This window comes from Lolium perenne, chromosome 5, assembly GCF_019359855.2.
Source record: "Lolium perenne isolate Kyuss_39 chromosome 5, Kyuss_2.0, whole genome shotgun sequence".
Taxonomy (NCBI): Eukaryota; Viridiplantae; Streptophyta; class Magnoliopsida; order Poales; family Poaceae; genus Lolium; species Lolium perenne.
In genome coordinates, this window is record NC_067248.2 from 8,350,096 (window position 1) to 8,371,128 (window position 21,033).

The window sequence follows — 21,033 nt, forward strand, 5'->3', positions numbered from 1 at the left end:
TGGCCCACTGCTTTGGAGAACGCTGAGGATTTGGTAAGAAAATGCAACGGCTGCCAGAGGTACGCCAAGCAAAACCATACCCCAGCATCCGGTTTAAAGACAATACCGCTAACATGGCCATTCGCCGTTTGGTGCCTTGACATGGTTGGACCATTCAAAACTGCAAGAAGCAGCATGACTCACATCTTGGTGATGGTGGATAAGTTCACCAAGTGGCTAGAAGTAAAACCTATCGCAAAGTGTGATGGGCATACAGCGGTGAAATTCCTAAAAGATGTCATTTTGCGGTATGGGTACCCGCATAGCATCATCACTGATAATGGAACCAACTTTGCTCAAGGTGAGTTCAAAAGGTTAATGAAGACAACAACATCCGGTTGGATTTGTGCTCAGTGGCACACCCTCAAGGCAATGGCCAGGTGGAAAGAATGAATGCCTTGGTGCTTTCCGGTATCAAGCCTAGACTCATTGATGCGGTGGAAAAGTCACCGGGATGTTGGCTCGATGAGCTACCATCAGTTCTGTGGAGTATAAGAACGACTCCAAACCGGTCTACCGGATACACTCCCTTCTTCATGGTTTATGGAGCAGAAGCGGTCATACCAACCGACATCATTCATGATTCACCAAGGGTACAGCTCTATACTGAGCAAGAGGTCAAAGAGGCCAGAGAAAATGATGTCGACTTGCTGGAAGAAGCAAGAGAGCTGGCTTTGGCAAGAACAGCCATTTACCAGCAAAACCTAAGACGCTATCATAACCGGAAGGTTAACCCGAGAGTTTTCCGGGAAGGAGATCTTGTACTTCGCCTGGTGCAGCGCACTGAAGGCCGGCATAAGCTCTTGCCACCATGGGAAGGTCCCTTCATTGTAAGCAAGGTGCTTCACAATGATGCGTACTACTTAATCGATGCACAGGAGTGGAAAAAAGGAAAGGCGGACAGGTCCGGAGAGGAGAGCAAGCGTCCATGGAACGTAGCTCTGTTGCGTCCTTTCTACTCTTGAAGTGGTGGTGTAAGAAGTTCCTTTTTGTACCTTATATGCTATGAATAAAAGATGCCGGAACCTTGAATGAATCTCGGGGACTACCCCAACTTAAGTTGCATGTAACTTGTCTATTTTTTCAGTTTACCGGTTGCTTATTGAATGTTTTTTCTTTCCGGTTTAGTAGTGTGCTAAATCCTACCGGAGTCTTCGACTCTGCTGCTGTCCGCAAACCGGCTTCATGGCAAGCAAGATAAACCGGTAGGAGATAAGCACATGAACTGCGAAAAGGGAGAGCAGGAAAGAACAATCCGGAAAATTTAACTAACCCCGGTTAAACCGGTTTTTTGCAAAATTTCAAAGTTATTTCTAAGTTCAAGAAGATGCTTGTTTGGTGAAAGAACCTTGTGCTCATATGCCAAAGAACGCCCAGAGAAGGCAGGCAGAGCCAAGGCAAAAGAACCAAGTATGCATCAAATTGGATGCGGAAACAATTGGGAAATCTTTGCAGTGCAGGATAAAAGCAGAACAAAAAGCAATATGCTAAGGCAAACTTAGAAATACTTAGCTGCCGGTATAACTTACCGGCAGGAAATGTTGTACCACAATCAAAAGCAGATTTAAAGTTTTACATCATAGACCCCGGCATACCGGGGCAGAATTTAACAAATATTGTCTTAAGGCAAGCAGGACCAACAGATATAGCAAGCAAACACTTCAAAGAGAATCATCACGCAGCAGGGGCTTCCGGAGGAGCATCGCCGGCATCAGCATCGTCCAGGAGCTCTTCTTCGGCTTCATCCTCCTCCTCGTCGAGATAGTCCTTGACGCCAGGAGGGGGAGGGATGAAGGTGCGCATGTCGGCATACTCCGCGATGCGGTACGCGCGATCCTGCCGCTTAGCGGTGAGGATCGGGTCCAGATCCGTTTCTGCGTCTTCACGCACGCCGGTAAGGGCGTCCAGATCAAGCTCCGGGTACCAGGAGCAGGCGACGCGGAGGGCGGAGTCCGCTCCAGCGCGGGCAGCAGAGCACTGCCACTCGCGGATCCTCCTGCCGGCGCCCTTGAGACGATCGCTGATGAGGGAGAAGGTGTCCGGCACCTCCTCGCCAGGCCATAAAGTCCTGTAGAGCTGGGTAGCTACATCAGGGATGTCCGACAGATTGCGGTCTATGGCGCGCATATGGGACACCCGCGCGTTAAGCGCGACCAGATGGTCCTTGGGCGTCCATGGCACGGTAAGATCCGCTCGGCCTTGGTCCTTGCGGCGCGCGTCGACCTTCTTGACAGCGTACCTCTGCGAGTCCGGAAAGAGGCCTGTGCGAAGAAAGAAAAAGGTTAAGGAAAAGAGTCCGGAAGAAAAAGAGACCGGAGAGAAAAGAATCCGGAAGAAAAGAGACCGGAAGGAAAGATAACGGAAAGAGAATGGGGACGAAGGAAAAAAGGCTCATATGCAGTAGTCAAAGTGTGAAAGAAAAGAACTTACGGTGGGCGAGTGTGTCGGTTTGCAGGATCAACTGATCGCATTCCTTATGCTCCTCCTCCAGCCGCGCGGCCTTCTCCTCAGCACCCTTCCGGGCCTTGGCCATCTCCTCCAGCTCTGCCCGCAATACCACAGTGGCATTGCAGGCATCCTCCAGAGCCTCGTCCAACTTGGCCGCTGCGGTCACTTCAGCGGCTTTGAGGGCCTTGGCGTGGTCAAGCCCCAGCTGAATCAGCTGAGACTTGAGCTCCTGGTAGCTGGTCTTGAGGGCGTTCAGCTCCTCCTGGTGCTGCCGGCTGAGCTGGTCCTTCTCCCCTGTAACCGAAAAAAAGAGTGTTAACAAGGTTATACTAGTAAAAATGAAAAGAAACCAAGTTCAAAGGAGAAAGGAAAAAAATAGTACGTTGGGCCGCGGCGAGCTGCTCCTTGAGAGCATCGATGGAAGCTTCCGGGATCACTGTTGAACAGAAATTGTAAATGTCACAAGGAAAAAAGGTCTCCGGTAGCAAAGATGCCGGTGGAACAAAAAACTTACCTTGGCACTTGTCATGTGCCTCAGCGAGCTCCCGGTGCTCCCATAAAAGCTCCTCGAAGAGGGCCTTCCGAGCGTCAGCCGTGAGCTGTTCAGGAAAAAGAAGAAATGAGTTAAGTTTTGCGCTAAGAACAAAGTTCTTAACCCGAAACTCGGGGACTGGCAGTGCCGGTTTTGCGCGTTTCTAAGGTAAATTGTGTGTTAAGAAGAAGGCGTTTAACCCGAAACTCGGGGACTGGCAGTGCCGGTTTCACGCTAAGATCTTAAGTTAAGTTTTGCGCTAAGAGCTGCGCTCTCACCACAAAACTCGGGGACTGGCAGTGCCGGTTTTGCGCATTTCTAAGGTAAGTTGTGTGTTAAGAAGAAGGCGTTTAACCCGAAACTCGGGGACTGGCAGTGCCGGTTTCACGCTAAGATCTTAAGTTAAGTTTTGCGCTAAGAGCTGCGCTCTCACCACAAAACTCGGGGACTGGGAAGATAGACAAGAGAGAAACCGGCATGAAACTAAGGAAAAGATAAAACAGAGCCGGAAACGACGAAACCGGCAAAGATTGAAAGTTAGTAGAACGTACCGTCAGATTGTTCGTGGAATCGTACCACGCGCTGTCAAGCTCTTTTACGGCGTTGCGAAGCCGCATGAAGTGCTCCTCAGAACACCGATCCCCGACAGGATCAGGTGCCGGCAGCCGATCCTTGCCCATTCCTCGGGTCGCCGGAGTGATGTCCGCGGCGTTCCACTTTTGAGCATACGGCAGAAGGTGCCCCAGGTCCCGGCCTTGGCGCTGGAACTCCGTGATGCGGCCAAGGAGGCCGGTGGCCTTCATGCTGGCACCTTTGGCGGCCTTGGAGACGTGCAGCACCAAGGGCTGCTGGCCGCCCGATGGGGCGCTGGAGGCCGTCGCCTTCCCCTTGATGAGCTTGGAAGGCTTTGGCGGCGGCGCAGTAGAGGCGGCCCCGGAGGTCTTGGCCGGCGGCGCGTTAGGAGCGGCCCTGGAGGGCTGGGCGCGAGGAGCCTCTGGCGGAGGCATGAGGATGGTGCGTGGACAAGGGGGAGCGCTAGGAGCGTCACCCGTGTTGGAGCCTTCCGGCGCGGAAGATTCCGGCGCGGAAGTTGTTTTCTCAGGGACGGGGGGAGCAGGAGGCTCCGCCCGCCCGGCAGCTTCTTCTTCTCCGGCGCCGATGTTGCTGGCGCCGGTGTCCTGGTGTTCTGGGAGGAAGGAAAGATCCTCCTCCGTGCGGTGATCTGACAATGAAGGGGCCGCACGCCCCGAATTTGTTGTGCCCCCCGAAAGGGAGGCAGAGGTGTTGCCGGCACCAGATGGTGCCGGGCTTGAGCGAGGAGGAGGGGTTGAGGTCCTTGCGGATCCCTCAGAGCCCGATGGCCTTGGGCCAAGCTTGAGAGCGGGGCTGAGAAAAAGAAAAAAGACAAATGGTTGAGAAGAAGCAACCGGAAAAAGAACTTAGCAAAAAAGAGGCAAGCCGGAAAATAAAATTACCCGGAAGCAGTTGGCATCGCCTTGCGTCCGTAGCGGCGCACGCCCACTTCTTTCTCCCCCACGGGCTCCGTCCGGAAGCGCTTGGGGGGAGGAGCATGGCTGGAGCCGGCAGTAGATGCCGGCTGCTTATTCTTTTGGCCCTGGGCCATGAGTTTGTCCACAAACTCAGAGCCGGCCTCGGCGCGCAGGGGCGGCACGCGCTCGTGGATCTGTGAGTTGGATATGGCTAAGAAGCAATTCGCAAGAAAGCAATAGCGGCAAGGTACAGGAAACCGGAAAAGAAAGTACCTCGAGCACGGTCAGGTCATCAGGGTTTCCGGTTGGCTCCGGCGGGTCCCGGCCAAGGCGCGCAGCCGGAGTCTTCCCCATCTTCAGATCCTTCCAAAAGATGTAGGAATCCGGGTCGAAGGAGTCAAAGGCGCGCTTCCGGAGAGTTCCTCGCCGCTCTGCCTGGATGAGAGGGAAGCGGTCCCTGGCCTGAAACAAGATAAAAAGGAAGGTTAACAAAAGCAGAAACTTACCGGCAAAGACAACCCCAATTTGCGCAATCTCTTACTTCTTGAGTCGGACGGTTAGAGGAACTGAGGGGAAGGAGGCCCCATTCCCACGCAAAAGGCATAGCAGTTTGACAAATCTGCTTAGCCTTGCGAACAACGTCCTTCTTGCTGAGAGGACGGCCTGTGATCTTGGTAGGATCGCCTGGGCCATACATCTCGCTCATCCTATGTGCGCGGCGCTTCAGAGGAAGCACCCGGCGCGATATGAAAGTCCGGATGATATCATCAGAACAGATGTTGGTCTCCTTCTTCAAAGAGGCCAAGAAGCGCACTACCCGGTTGGTTTCGGCGTGTTCCGTCCTCGGGTTGTAGCTCCAATTGGTTCTCCTGGGGGGCCCCTCTTGGTATGGAGGAAGATTGATAAGATCGGCGCGGCCGCTGTTCTTCACATAGAAGAAAGTTCCTTGCCAGGCGCGGCAAGACTCGAGGCCGGAAAACTTAAGAAAAGTGCTCCCTTGGCGGGAGCCGACGATGCAAGAGCCGCACTCCACGGGCAGCTTGGGCTTAGGGATTTCCTTGCCCTGGACAGAGTTGATCCGCAAGTTGAAGAAGCGGGCAAACGTCTCACGAGTGGGACGAATGCCGATGTAAGCCTCCATGAAGGTGGCATAGCAAGAAAGATAGAAAATGGCGTTGCCAGGAAGGTGATGAGGTTGGAGTTCGTAAAAATCTAGAAACTCCCGGAAAAAAGAGGAGGCAGGAAGGCCGAAGCCACGCTCAAAGTGAGCAAGAAAAACAACGTACTCATCATCTTCGGGATCCGGTTCGATCTCGTCATCAGGAATCCGGCAGGTAACTCCTTCCGGAATCCTCCGAGACCGGTACAACCAATCGATCTCAAACTCAGTAACGTTGGAGCCCATCCAGGCTCCGCGGGTGATTGGGGAAGGCTCCTCGCCGGAAGATTGGCTGGAGCTGCTAGAGGCTTGGCCAGAGCTACTGGCTTCTTGGCTACCGGAAGCTTGGCTAAAGCTTCCGGATTCTAAGTGGCCGCCGGACTCTTGGAGGCTACCGGATTCCTGCTGATTGCCGGAATCGGTCTCCATTGGATCTGAAGCCGTGGATTCACCGGGAGAGGGTCTACGGCGCTTGAGAGAAAGGGAAGAAGAAGATGCGGAGGAAGATTCCTCGTCAGACATTGCGAGGGTAGGCGAAGAAACAGAAATCCCAAACTTGAACCCCGCGTGAAGATCTACGAGTAAGAAGAAAACCAAAGAAAAAGAGCAAATAAGAACACCAAAGGCCCAAGATCTGGAAGGCAAGCGAACGGCGAGTAAAGTAAAATTAGTACCAACCTTGAGCGGTGCGGTCGCTGAGGGAAGTGTTTGCTGGCGGTGAAGCGGGTCTGCGGTCGCCGGCAAGCACCGTCGACGGCGAGGCGGAGAAGCTCGCGAAGAAACGCAAATGCGGCGGGCGCGATGAAGTTGCTGCCGAAGATCTCCGCACAGCGAAGTCCGGCGGAAGCACGGCGTGAGTTCGCCGGGCGCCGGAGCTTGAACGAGCGACGGCGGACGGAGAGCGGCGGTGGCGCAAAGGCGTGGAGCTCTGTGCGCGAAGGAGGAGAATGCGAAGAAGATGAAGAAGAGGGGGCGGTTGTGTTTATAAAGGAGAGAGAAAGTGGGCAGGGAACCGCTGGGCCGCGGCGGTTCGCCTCGCGGCCCGCGACGGTTCGCACCTTGGGCCGCCACGTGGCGAAGGGATACACGCGAGAAAACGGACGCCACACGGAGGCGCACACGGGATCCCGAAGAGGTAGTGGGATCCGCAGCGGTGCATTAAATGGGCGCGCGGGAGTCGAAGCGATGTGACAACGGACACTGGCGCGTCAGTTACAGTGCGCATGTCTCTGACAGGCGCGGGGCCCGAAATATTCTCGACTTCGCCGAGGAAGGAGTAAAGACACGTGGTACCGGAAAAAAGAGATGCCAGAACGAGCCTTGCAAAGAGAAGAAAAGGAACGAGGGTAAAGGTGCCGGAACTAAGCTCAAGACATGAGTGATTAAACCGGTATCTTAAAAAGATGAAAACCTGGCATGGTCTGTAGGATAGAATCCTCCAGGCTATACCAGCTTCGGGGACTAATGTTGGGGGGATAACCCCCGGTATGCCAAAGGCATGCCAAACCGGATGGTTTGAGCCATCTTGATACCGGTTTAATGATCTTACCGGAAGCCTAGTAGGAATCCGGGAAGGCAAAGCTAAGCCGGTATCCCCAAAGGGGTATGCCGGAACCCGGTATAGAAGATACCGGAAAGGAGAGCCTGTCGGCAGGACTGGTCAAAGATTCTCTTCAGAGCAAGAAAACAAGGATGAGCTAAGCAAAGTAACTTTATTCAGAGCCCTGGCGCCAAAGAGAGAGGTGACGGAGAAAGAAGCCGGAGGACGTCAGCTTCTATGATAAAAGAAGGCCCCGGTCTCATCTATGATTAAAGTAGCTTTGTACAGTAACTCTGTAAAGTAGTTTGTCCAGTCAAAGATGCCATTAGGGTTTCTTGCTCTGTAAGCCACCCTCTCCCCTATATAAGGAGAGGGGGCAGCCCTCCTTGCGGGCACGATATGATGAGATAGAGGTAGACAGAACTTGTAACCATGCTGTGATCAATGAAGCTAGTGATCTAGTAAAGAGTTCTTCCTCTTGTCTCTCTTCTCGTATACCGGTCTCTGGCTGTGTTCTTGAGGAAAGCATCCGGAAGTTCTTCCCATCTAATCGCAAACCCTCCCCCGAATCCTCTTGCGTCCATTCGGCCCCAATCTAAGCCATCCTATGGCATCTGCTCGTTCACCACGACGACAGAATCCTTGCTGAAAATGCTTGTCGATATCGTCAATCTGAGATCTGATAGTTGGTTACACGATTCTCCTATTTATGTTCAGGGTTAATAGTTCGGGTGCGGGATGGATTGGCCCCCATACCGACTACTCTTACTATTCGCCCTTGTTACCTGAATTGTTGGATCCGTGTGACTGTTACTCCTTCCTTTGTTTCTCCGGAGTCATCATCGTCATCGGAACAACGACTTCTTGTTGGTGGTGTCGACCACCCAAGCTGGAGAAAGACTTCTTGTTAGTGGTGTCGAGGAGATCGACACGTCGCCTGAAGACCCGATAGTTCACCTCTCTCCCCCGTACCTTGAGGTGGGATCTTGGGGCGCGATCCCTTGTTAGTGGTGTCGTTTGTAACGGCCCAGGGTAGTACCCCTATAGATGTTTTTTGCTTGCTCCTTTTTGTTTATGCATCATCATGCATCATGCATCATATCATCCATGTTTTACAAAATAAAATGTAATTTTATAAACCCTAGTTAATTTCTTTTCCCTCTCGTATGGTTTAATGAGACCTCCCCTTCTTTTTCTTTTAAACAAACCCTAAAACCAAACCTACAAACAAATAAAAGTAATATTTGAAACTATTTTGTTTCCTTCTCTCTGTTCTCTCGATTTGATTTCAAAATGTTTTAAATAAAAATAGAAAATAAAACAGAAAAAGAAAGAAAAAGAAAAATCTATCCTAACCTAACTAACCAGGCCGCAGCCTTGGGCCTCTCTTCCCCTCTTCCCTTTTCCTTCCTCCTCTGGCCCGAGACGGCCACTCCTTTCGGCCCAGCCCAGCTACACCACGCCGTACCGCTTTGAGGAGAGGCAGCCTCGTGTTGTCGTCTTCCCCTGGCGCGGTCACGCCATGTGCCTGAGGAGGCAGTGGTCCTTCTCGCCCACCACCACACCTCAACCACTCGCCCTCCTCTTTATCTCTCCTCAGAAACCCTAGACGCATCTCCTCCCCTCCTGCCGCCACCCCCTTCTTTTCCCCCTCGTTTTTCCTTTTTCTCTGAGAGCAACCGTGAACCACCGCCGCTCCTCCGCCATGGCGCCGCTCGACTCCGACCACCCTGCGCCGCGCCAAGAACCCCAGCAGATGCGCCTCCCTCTCCTCGTTCACCTTCGTGCAAGCAATCGACTCGGGGAACCCGTTGTTGCCCCAATTTTCGCCGTTCCCCTTCCTTCGGCCGCTGGCGTTTCTCGCCAAATACGGCGACCACCGTCCTCCTCCGCCTTCCTCGACCTCGCCAATGCCTTCTCGGTAAACTTCCGCATCTCCTCGACCTCCTCTACCTTCTAATTGCTTCCGGTTTCCCCTCTCACCTTGATGCCGCCGCCTTCCTCCGCAATCGTCGCTGCCGGCGAAGCTCCGGTGGCTCCCAGGTGCCCGCGCCGCCACTTCCTGGTTCGCCACGACGAGGCGCATCCCCGACGCCCACCCTCGCTTCCTAGAACCACCGAGGTGCCCGCGCGCAACGAACCTGAGTCGCAAGTGATCACCGCCATCGCGCGCCATGGATGCCACGTCTTCATCCACGTCGTCCGCCACGCGGCGTCCACGTCAACCCGCGGGGCCTAGCCGTCAGCGCCCCAGGCTAACCACCCGCTCGGTGAGAAACTGATCTCAGATCCAGATCCGTAGTTTTTGCTTCTAGGCCCCTGCCAGTTCTGGTTCTGAACCCGGCGTCCCTGGCGCCTGCACCTTTTAAGAAAACCCCCTGCACCTCTTCCAAATGAACCTGGGGTCCTCCCCCTTTTCTGAAAATCATTTCCAGGCCCTTTTCTATTTAAATAAATCTGTTTTCTATATTTTAAATACTAAAAACTGTTTATTTAATAACTTTTAATCTGTAACTCCAATTAAAATGTGTTATATATCAATTTTGATTAGAAAAATGTGCTGAACATTAATATGCCATCCATGTCTGCTGTTGCATCATGCTTCATACCATCTCGTGATAGTTTGCATTATCACCTAATATGAACATATGGAATATGTGGGATATTATATATATGTGTTGTCCCGGTTCCATTTAAACTTGAAGTAGCTCACCCTTGCCATGCTACTGCCATGCTAATCAACCATTAATTTATCGGTAGAAATGCAACTCCAACCTAATTTGTTTGTCCGGGTCCCGATCCCGCTTAATGTGGATAAGATGCATTGCTCATGCTGATTCTTCCTTCGTAGTAGTAAGACTTGCATGCGTTGTGTGTTCCAGCATTTGCTTCTTCCCGGATAGGATCGCGAAGTGGTGTGGTGAGATACGACAAGTTCTCTGGATGTTCCTCGGCAGGCTTTAACAGGCAAGCATTTCCTAAACTCCTGTCCCTGCAGGAGTCGCTCACCTATTTTATTTTGCCTTCTCCCTTATGCTATCCTTGAGTTGCGTTCTTGTCACGTGTCCTATCCACTTGTTACCTCAAGCAGCCCATATTGCCTCCACCACCCTCCTACAGCTGTTGTTTGGTTATCGGGTCTGCCTTGCGAGTCGTAGTGCATGCTAGTGCTGTTATATCTCGTTTCGTCGTTGCTATCTTATCGGGTTATCTGTTGGGGCATCATGACACATGGTTTATGGATATGTTGTTGGAGATAATCACACTTACTTTATTGTTAACAACTAAAATTGTAAGCAGAGGCATCTGTGAGCCCCTTTGCGAAAGCATCGGAACTTTGACTCGCTAATGGCCCCTAGGACCCGAGTTCTTCTTATCTGTTCCGAGATTGAGCGCTCTACCCGTACGTGGGGACGATTATTGGGACCCCCCTCACCCATTACCTTTTCTCAAGTCAGTTGAAAAGGGGGCCACAACCTTGGTTTTATTTGCCTATGCCATGTATGCCATGCTTTACTTACTGTTGCCTTCGGGTGTTTACTTCCTATTGCCTTCGGGTGTTTATATTCTGTACTGTACCTTGCGGGACGTTTAGCGAAGCGTGTGGTTTGCACGCCTAGCCGCTGGCACAAACCCTGAGTCCGTCTCGGAGTACGGCCGGACTTCGTCACGGGTAGCTTAGTCGGGTGGCCCCCCTAGACTTTCTTGTTGAACTGGGAACGGTCTTGTTGTGAGACATCGCCTGTCGTAAGCGGGTCGAGCATGCGTATGGTTACATTTGGGCAACCCCTGCAGGGTGTACATCTTATCGATAAGCCGTGTCCGCGGTTATGGACGACTTGGAATTGTATAGCTCGATCATAGAACAACTTACACCTTTATGCTGATGTTAATAATTTGCTAATAACTTGCGTAGTAATATAGCATTACTACAACGGCTACCTAATAAAACTTGTCAACCGTGTGAGTGCCTTTGTAAGTACTTCCTTGCGAGGGGGGAACACATCGGTTGGGTTCTGTTTGCAGAGTATAGAACTGTTAGTTTATGCGCTCTCTCATCTTCTCTGATTAGACGACTGTTGTAGAGTGTCTCTATAGATTTTTAGTGCTTGCGCGCTGCCGCTTAACCCCACCATATTGCCTATGACGTTCCTCTTGCGTCCTCTAAGTCCCCTGCGTGCCTCAAGTACAAAGGACGACTGGTTGACGAATGCTTATACGTCTTGAAGTCTTGTTAAGTATGAACCCGTACTTATTGCTGCTTCTTTGGGACATAACCGGGCAGGTATGAAGTTATGTTCGATGAAGACGATGTTAGCAAGGTTACCCTTCCGGCTTGACCTGGGCAGGGTTATGGACGCCACTGGTTATCTTTAGGACTCTTAGTCCAATTTGCATCTTGTCCGTACTCGGATGTATTCGATCTTCTGTATGTTTTGGATCTTTGTATTGTATTTGTATCTTGACTCGGTGGAGTCGTTGTTGTAATATATGTTTCTTGTGGGCTCTATTGTAATCCTGTTGTAATGTTACCGCTCGTGTTAATTCCTCTGGCATCACGTGTGTGATTTGTCGCGCACGTCGTGTCGGAGGGCGTCTCAGAATCGATATCGTGCGGATTTCGGAGGGATCGCTGGAATCCTCATGGTACCGGTTCCGAGGCGTCACAATCACTTATACCGGAAGGGTACTTTGATTACATCAAACACCACTGCGTAAATGGGTAGTTATAAAGGTGGGATTAAGTATTCGGAAAGTATGAGTTGAGGCATATGGATCAAGAGTGGGATATTGTCCATCCCGATGATGGATAGATATACTCTGGGCCCTCTCGGTGGAATGTCGTCTGATTAGCTTGCAAGCATGTGACTTGGTCACAAGAGATGACATGCCACGGTACGAGTAAAGAGTACTTATCGGAGACGAGGTTGAACAAGGTATGGAGATACCGATGATCAAACCTCGGACAAGTAAAATATCGCGTGACAAAGGGAATCGGTATCGTATGTAAATGGTTCAATCGATCACTAAGTTATCGTTGAATGTGTGGGAGCCATTATGGATCTCCAGATCCCGCTATTGGTTATTGGTCGGAGAAGAGTCTCGACCATGTCTGCATAGTTCACGAACCGTAGGGTGACACACTTAAGGTTTGATGTCGTTTAAGTAGATATGGAATATGGAATGGAGTTCGAATGTTTGTTCGGAGTCTCGGATGGGATCCAGGACATCACGAGGAGGTCCAAAATGGTCCGGAGAATAAGATTCATATATAGGAAGTCATTTTCTAGGTTTGAAAATGATCCGGTATTTTTCTGGAAGGTTCTAGATGGTTCTAGAAGAGTCCGGAAGAAATCACCATGGAAGGTGGAGTCCCAGAGGGACTCCACCCACCTTGGCCGGCCAGCCTAAGGGAGGAGGAGTCCCAGGTGGACTCCTCCCCATGGTGGCCGGCCACCCCACCAAAGGAAAGGGGGGAGTCCCACTCCCCCTAGGTTTGGCCATATGGAAGGTTTTGGAGTTGGGGTCTTATTCGAAGATTTTGACCTAACCCTTGGGGATCTACCTATATAATGAGGGAGAGAGGGAGGGGGCAGCCACACCTTGGCCGCACCACCCCTGCCCCCTTGAGGCCGGCGCCCCAGCCTTCCCCTCTCCCAAACCCTAGCTGCCCCTCCCTCCTCATACTTCTCCTACAGCGCTTAGGCGAAGCCCTGCCGGAGATCTCCACCACCACCGCCACCACGCCGTCGTGCTGCCGGGATTCCGAGGAGGATCTACTACTTCCGCTGCCCGCTGGAACGGGGAGGAAGACGTCTTCATCAACACCGAACGTGTGACCGAGTACGGACGTGCTGCCCGTTCGTGGCACCGTCAAGATCTTCTACGCGCTTTTGCAAGCGGCAAGTGATCGTCTACATCCACCACGAGATCTGATCTCGTTAACGCTTTGTGATCTTCAAGGGTATGTTGATCTTCACCTCGTTGCTACCATCTTCTTGATTGGATCTTGGCTTATTGTTCGTTCTTGCGATAGGAAATTTTTTGTTTTCTATGCTACGAATCCCAACAAGAACTCCTTGAGAGCTTCTGGCACTTGATCAGCCCGACAAATCTGGAATACCAGATTCTCGGATACCACCGAGAGTTGCAGGACGGCGGCAAGCTGATCACCCTCGCGAGGGTTGGTGAACTCGCAATCCAAGCCGACGCACTTGATTGATGCGTTGTCGAGATAGTCCCTCTTCACGTCGCGGATCCACTTCTCCACCCTTCTTACACGGAGCGCGACCGTGACCTTGAAGGACATCCCTTCGGCCATGGGGTGATACACCCGAGTTAGAGGAGCCGGGTCGCGCGCGAGGTGCTCCATCGACGAAGAGGAGAGAGCTTTTGCAATGGTGGAGAGGAGAGAGGAGTTTGTGTGTGTGGCAATGGTGGGAAGATCTAAGCATATATAGGAGTGGAAGATGAAGATGAACAGGCCTAGCCAGCCACCGGGTGATCAATTCCTGTGGCTGGCCGCGCCGGCGGCTCGTAACCCGCGCGACGCTTGATTCGTCGCCGGCCAGTAATGGCGACGCGCGATCGGCTTCCGCGGGATTTGACTTTAAGTCCTGGTTTGGGATACGAGCCGGGACTAAAGGGGGTACCGCAGACGCAGCGTGCCGCAAAACCCTTTAGTCCCGGTTTAGGATACGAGCCGGGTCTAAAGGTTCCTAACAAACCGGGACCTATAGGTGCCGTACGCTTGAGCGTTTACGGGGTGACGTGGCCAGGCCTTTGGTCCCGGCCCAGGACATGGCCGAGACCAAAGGTGCCTGACCAAAGCCCTGTTTTCTACTAGTGTGAGCAGCTGCATATTTTGATACTTGAAGGAAGCAAATGTGTATGTTGTCCGAAATATATCAAGTGATCATTGAAGCAATAGTCTACAGAAACTTTGTTTGATATGTTTCAAAAAAATATTTTTAGTTCGAAGCAAAATTCAGTTGTAATGGAAGCCAAATTCCTTATTACTTGTAAACAAATGTTTACGATTGTACTCGATGGAAGCAATCTTCTATATATAAATAGGAGCACCCCGCTACAAGGAATTCTCTCAACATGCGGCTATGCCACGTCACTTATCTATTTGTCTGCACATGCAACCCTCCACATCATCAAATATGCCATCTTAGAAAGAACAAAACCTGCATGCTCTTCCAGCATGGCATAAATTAATTTAATCTTTTATATTACTGAATATAAACGAAGCCTATTGGTCCTTCGTATGTCTTGCCTTTTGGTGTTTCCATATCAAGCGACCAGCATTGAAGATCCATTCCGATTAATTGGATCCGACGTCTCAACTTCCTATGCTTGGCGTCCAGAACAATCTATGATTCAATGGCACCGTACTTCTGTTTTCTCCATGCCTTTCAATACCAGCTCTTTCTTTACATCTACACTTTGGTTGGCTAGATACATCCGCTATTCTTCGAGGACCGCACCAAGGCGCTCTACGGTGTCACCGATTGATTTGCCGAATTTGATCGTTACCGCTCCTTTGGCCCGGCGGTGCTCCAGGAAATAGGAGCATATGGACGAGAGCACTTGCACGCCAAGAGCAGCGCTGAGCACATGCAAGGACATGGCAGCGGTAAGCATAGCCATAGGCAGTACACGTTTGGGTTTCTCTTTCTCTCTCAACAGTTTGCTTGGACGCACCCTAACTATTCAATACCAACGATTTCCTTTGTAGGATTGCATTGTGTTTCAGCAGATTGCCTTCACACCTTGCTACGAGGCAGAAATTAGAAGGCTATTGAGATTGATTCTGATACCCAATAAATTGATCACCCTGGTCAAGTATCCTGCCATGCAGTCATTCGATTGGTCCTACATGGATAATTTTGCATCCCTTCACAAGCCTCAGATTTTAACGATAGAGGTCAGGAGGGAGCAAAGTGGTTTGCTCCTTGCGGTATTTTTTTTTTTCTGATTCGCATGCTAATCTATCGACAAAACTCAATTCTTTTTCCGCAGATACCATATAAGCTCTGAATGTTATTCGAAGAAAAGACACCATAGTGTGCTTACATAATAATTTGGCCTTACTTTGCATGGCAGTGATATCCTTTATATACATCTTTTTTTTCAAATGATATCCTTTGTATACATCTCTACATGCACAGATTGTTTCATGTGAAGTTTGTTGATCTTCCAGGTTCGATTTGGAAGGTTCTCTTCCAAATTGATCTATGTATTCACTATTGAGTAAGCTGGGAGAGGCAAAACACCGTATGTTGGAAACTATGCTCCTGCTTTGTACATGAGTACAAGATCAGGTACTCTCACATTTTTTTTTTTGGGGTCTAATACCTTTATCTCAGAACGACATGTCTTTTACAAATTTGATTTGTTTTGTTACAACTTCTCTGACACCAGATTTTATTCTCTTTGGTTTATTCTCAGTTTTCTCAAACATTAATCGCTGTAGTAGAAGTCGACAATACATACGCTCACATGGGTGAAAGCCGAAAGTGTGCATTCTGGAAGACGATGCCGGAAAGTGCTAGAAAATAAATTCCTACAAAATTTTCACGAGATTTACTCTTCAGTAATCACGTATGACAAGGAGTATGTAAGAGAGTGTCGTTTAAGAATGATCCATGTTTTAATGTTTCTCTTATCGCTTTTTGTTACTCTACTTCTATATCACTGCTCTCGATTGAAGCTGTATATATAATTTAGATACTTTGTATCCAAGTGTGCTTGCAGCCATATATTTTGACGAGAATGCAACTTTGCATATCAGCGTTTCAAAACATCGACTAACGAAGGGTTCAAATGCCTCTTGAGGTCCATGTCACATGATAGTTTGCTTCGTGTGAATTAATCACATATATAGTTTTCTGTCTACACGTGTCCGCTGCAACGCTCGGGAAGTCATCTAGTTATTTATGTTAGTGGAAGCAATTTGTCTTGATGATAAATAAGCATTTTCTTTTGGAAGCATTTTTAATCAAATGTAAACAGTTATTCATTTTGTTGAAGCATTTCTCTAGTTGAAAGTAATAAATCTCTATTTCGACAGAAGCAGAAGCATTTATTTAGTGGACGAAAACTATATTTTTCGATGCAATTCAAACAGATTATTCCACTGAATCAATATTTTTGAACGACAGAAGCAAAATCTCTGGTTGGCAGGACCATAAATTTTCCTACGAGTACATAATTTCCAATTAGAAATAAATTTGTTCAATATCGATGTTAATTCAATTACATCTGAACATATTTGTGTAGCATGGAAAACGAATTGAAAATTGGTATGCCACCACCCGTGCTTCACAGCTGAACTAACTCCTAAAATTATGGTGATAGGGCGTGATCCTCGCAAGTAGTTAATGGAAAGCAAATAAAGGAAGCTAACCTACAGCAGACCATGTTCTCATGCATCAATCAGACGCTCGAGGAAAATTCCATCGTACGGCAGATGACTAGTCCGATAGAACGCTAGGATTGGCGTCCGATTAGCGGTGCCCTTTTTACAGACATCATTCATCCGGGGTGTGGAGGCAGCCAAGCCAGGCATCGACATCCTCCTGGAGCCTGGGCGGAAGATACCCGCGCCATAGAACGGCATCGTCACGGCAGGACTTCAGCAGGTGTGGAAGAGAGGGGTCCTCGCCGCAGAAGACTTTCGCGTTTCGCTGCTTCAGATGCCATCAGCAAAGCAGAATGAAGGATGACGCCGTGTCGCTCGTGATCGCGCGTGGCGCCAGGATGAGGTGGAGGTCGCTCATATGGGCGCTAGAGGGAACAACCACGCCGACGGTGGCACAGAACCGCGCCACGGGTGGGCAATGAAGCATCATGTAGCGCGCGGTCTCGAGCAGGGACTCGCACAGGGGGAAGCCAGCGGCCAGATGAAGCTTGCGTGGGTGGAGATCTCACCGCCGAAGCAGTTTAGCCGATAGAGCTCGGCGGCGCAGAGCGTGTTTTTGGGCCCAGCGCAGTGCTGCAGGGTGTGCACGCTAGGCTCGCTCCGCAGCGTAACGGCGGCGATCATGGGGCGCAGCAGCTCCCGCTTACGCGCCCCGGCAGTGGAGATGCGAGGGACCAGAATGGTGTCGATGCCGACCAGCAGGACCTGCGCCACGGTCGCTTCAGGTTTGGTGGTGTGGGTGAAGAGGGCACGCCGGGACACCGCGAGGACGCCGTTTGGCAGCCAGGAGTTGTGCCAGAAGGAGACGCGGCGTCCGTCCCCCAGCTTGCGGAGCACCGCCCTGTGGTCACTAGCGGGGGCAGCACGTGTCACCAAGTCGATGGAGCTATCGCCGATCTCCACCCACCGCCAAGCGGCCCACGTCGAGTCCCAGAGCGTATGGAGCCGGTGCAGGAGCTTCACGAGGAGACATGCGTTCTGAACGCCCAGAGTGCGCACGACAAGGCCGCCCTCGTCCTTGGAGCGGCACACACGGTCCCAGGCAACGAGGCATTTGGCGCCAGAAGCGCGTTCCTCGGCGTCCCAGAGAAAGGAACGGCGGAGGGCGTCCAGGGCTTTGATCACCGCCGGCGGAAGCATGAGCGCAACCATCACATGGGTAGGAAGAGAGTCCGGCGTTGACGAGGACAAGGCGTCCAGCCATCGAGAGAAGGAGGGCTCTCCACTCGGACAGATACCTGTCGGCTTTGGCAATGAGGGGGATGAAGGCGTCCAGCGTGAGCTTGTTGCAGGAGAGTGGAAGTCCCAGGTAGGTCTGGGGAAAGCCCTCAATGGCGCAGCCCAGAGTGGCGGTGGCCGAGGCCAGCGTCGTGTCATCCACGGACATGGAAACAAGGGTGCTTTTGGTGAAGTTGATGATGAGGCCCATGGAGGAAGCGAAGCTATCGAGGATCTTCTTCAGCCGCTCCGCCACGCCGGGCTCGGCACGGAGGATGATCAGCGTATCATCAACGTACTGGAGGACGAGCGGCGGGAGCCCATCCACCAGCGGGTGTTGAAGCACACCGTCCTGCTTGACCAACTGCTGAAGAATGTCGGCGACGAGCAGGAAAAGTTACGGGGAGAGGGGGTCGCCTTGCCGCAGCCCCCTCTTGCAGTTGATCCAGTGCCCCGATATGCCGTTCAGCAGCACCGCTGACTTGGAGGAGTGGAAAATGGCGTCCATCCAATCACACCAAAGAGGAGGGAATCCTCTAGCCAGCAAAACCCGCCAAAGGCTAGCTGCCCCAGTCGATGGAGTCAAACGCTTTGGCAAAGTCGAGCTTGAGGACGAGGGTTGGAGCAGCCCCCTTGAAGCAGCATTGGACAATTTCCGTCGCATAGACGAAATTCTCCGAGATGATGTGCCCGACGATGAAGCCAGATTGGTCGACGTCGATCACGCCAGCGATCTGCTTATTGGAGGCGTGTTGTAAGGGCCTTGCACAAAATCTTCATGTCGCAATTTTGTACCGAGATGGGGCGTAACGCGCTGGGAGGGAGCACGCCGTCGCGTTTCCACAGCAGGACGACATGAGCACGGTTAATTCTGTCGAGGTTGACGATGTCGGCATGGAAACCCTCGGCGAGACGCAGCATGTCCGGCCCGATGGCGTGCCAGGAAGCATGGAAGAAGCTGGGCCCCAACACGTCGGGGCCGGGGACGCTGGTGCGGTCCAGTCCAAGAGCAGCAGCCTTGAGCTCTGCAGCGGAGAACTGGGTCACGAGGCGCGGCACATCGACGCGGCGAGCGGTGGAGTAGAGCTGGCCAAGGTCGAAAGCGCAGTGGGTCTCGTGGGCCCGGCCCAGGAGGTCGGAGTAGTAGCCATGCATCGCCAGCGCTTTTGTTGTTGTACCCCGGTGTTGTGCTCCTCTTTAATGGAATAGTTCCTCGTTTAAAAATCTCTTCCTGCTATCCTGGAATACCCAAGGGCTTGGCCAGGATGGCAAATGCGTCCTTGTCCGCGATGCTGTCGTGGCCGCAAACCCCTCCATTGATTTTCTTCAAGAAACCAAGCTCAAACTAACCAATAACCGCAACCTCTGGTCCTAGCTGGAGGAACAGGATGGCAGGATGGATCGTCTTCCATAGGGCTCAACGATGCAACAACTGTTTCAAAGTGGAAGAAGCAGAACCATGGCTGCAGAAGACATGGATTTTGAGATTAGGTAGGAGCAAGAACATTTTGTGCAACTGCTAGTATCTTGATTTGACTATATCCATTCCCATATTTCCATAGGACGATTTGACTATATCCATTCCCATATTTCCATAGGACAACCTCTACATCAACTGAATTGTAATGATCCTGACTCATTTGACTGAATACTATTCAGGATGACATGAGTTTTTAAAAAGACATTTCTCCAAGGCCAGAGAAACAACACACTATAGTAACAGGATGGCAGGATGCATCGTCTTTCATAGGGCTCAACGAGATGACAACTGTTCAAAGTGGAAGAGGCGGAACCATGGCTGCAGAAGACATGGATTTTGAGATTAGGTATGAGCAAAAACATTTTGTGCAACTGCTAGTATCTTGATTTGACTATATCCATTCCCATATTTCCATAGGACAACCTCTACATCAACTGAATTGTCATGTTGACTGAATACTGTTCAGGATGACATGCATTTAAAAAAAAGACATATCCCCAAGGCTAGAGAAACAACACACTATAGCAACAGGATGGCAGGATGCATCGTCTTCCATAGGGCTCAACGAGGCGACAATGGTTTCAAAGTGGAAGAGGCAGAGCCATGGCTGCAGAAGACATGGATTTTGAGATTAGGTATGAGCAAGAACATTTTGTGCAACTGCTAGTATCTTGATTTGACTATATCCATTCCCATATTTCCATAGGACAACCTCTACATCAACTAAATTGTCAGAATGATCCTGACTCATGTTGATTGAATACTGTTCAGGATGACATGCGTTTAAAAAAATACATTTCTCCAAGGCCAGAGAAACAACACACTATAGTAACAGGATGGCAGGATGCATCATCTTCCATAGGGCTCAACAAGGTGAAAACGGTTTCAAAGTGGAAGAGGCAGAGCCATGGCTGCACAAGACATGGATTTTTAGATTAGGTATGAGCAAGAACATTTTGTGCAACTGCTAGTATCTTGATTTGACTATATCCATTCCCATATTTACATAGGACAACCTCTACATCAACTGAATTGCGAGAATGATCCTGACTCATGTTGACTGAATACTGTTTAGGATGACATGTTTTTTTTAAAAAAGACATTTCTCCAAGGCCAGAGAAACAACACACTATAGTAACAGGATGGCAGGATGCATCGTCTTCCATAGGGCTCAACCAGGTGACAACGGTTTCAAAGTGGAAGAGGCAGAGCCATGACTGCAGAGAGTACTTGATCAGAAAGAAAAATGTTGTGGTACCACAGGAGTAAGAAAACTACCGAAGCAAGATTATAACATATTTTTCAAATGTGCTTACCGATTTGTTGTGATCGTCAGATGCATAGGATAATACTTAACATCATTAGACTTCATGCCATGAGCTTAACAAATATCGTGATAAAGAAAAGTTAAGGAGCACACATGATAAGGGTTACTGCAAGCTGATATCTACCACGGTCAACATGCAGCAACCACCAAATGCACCAACCGTGACAGAGAGATCTCAACCAGCTTTTCCTGAGAAATTTCTTGAGAGTTGGAGGAGATATGCTTGTTACTCTTGGACATTTGACATCTCCTTGAGGAACTTGCGGATCACCAATCATAGCCATTCCTTCATCAATCTTGTAAGTGTAGCGACAACTGTTGTTTCCAGGAAGGTGTCTTCCAGTTGGTAGATGTATTTCTTCATAAGGCC

The 21,033-nt window shown here is 50.4% G+C and overlaps 1 protein-coding gene across 1 annotated transcript in view; it reads right to left on the minus strand.

The window, feature by feature from the left end:
* The window catches only part of LOC127303280 (uncharacterized), a 40,593-nt gene extending 27,012 nt beyond the window's left edge, over positions 1 to 13,581 (minus strand). The window contains exon 1 of the mRNA XM_051334029.2: positions 13,333 to 13,581. Coding sequence (XP_051189989.2) covers positions 13,333 to 13,581 — 249 coding nt within the window. The remainder of the gene's footprint in view (positions 1 to 13,332) is intronic.
* Positions 13,582 to 21,033: the final 7,452 nt, after the last annotated feature.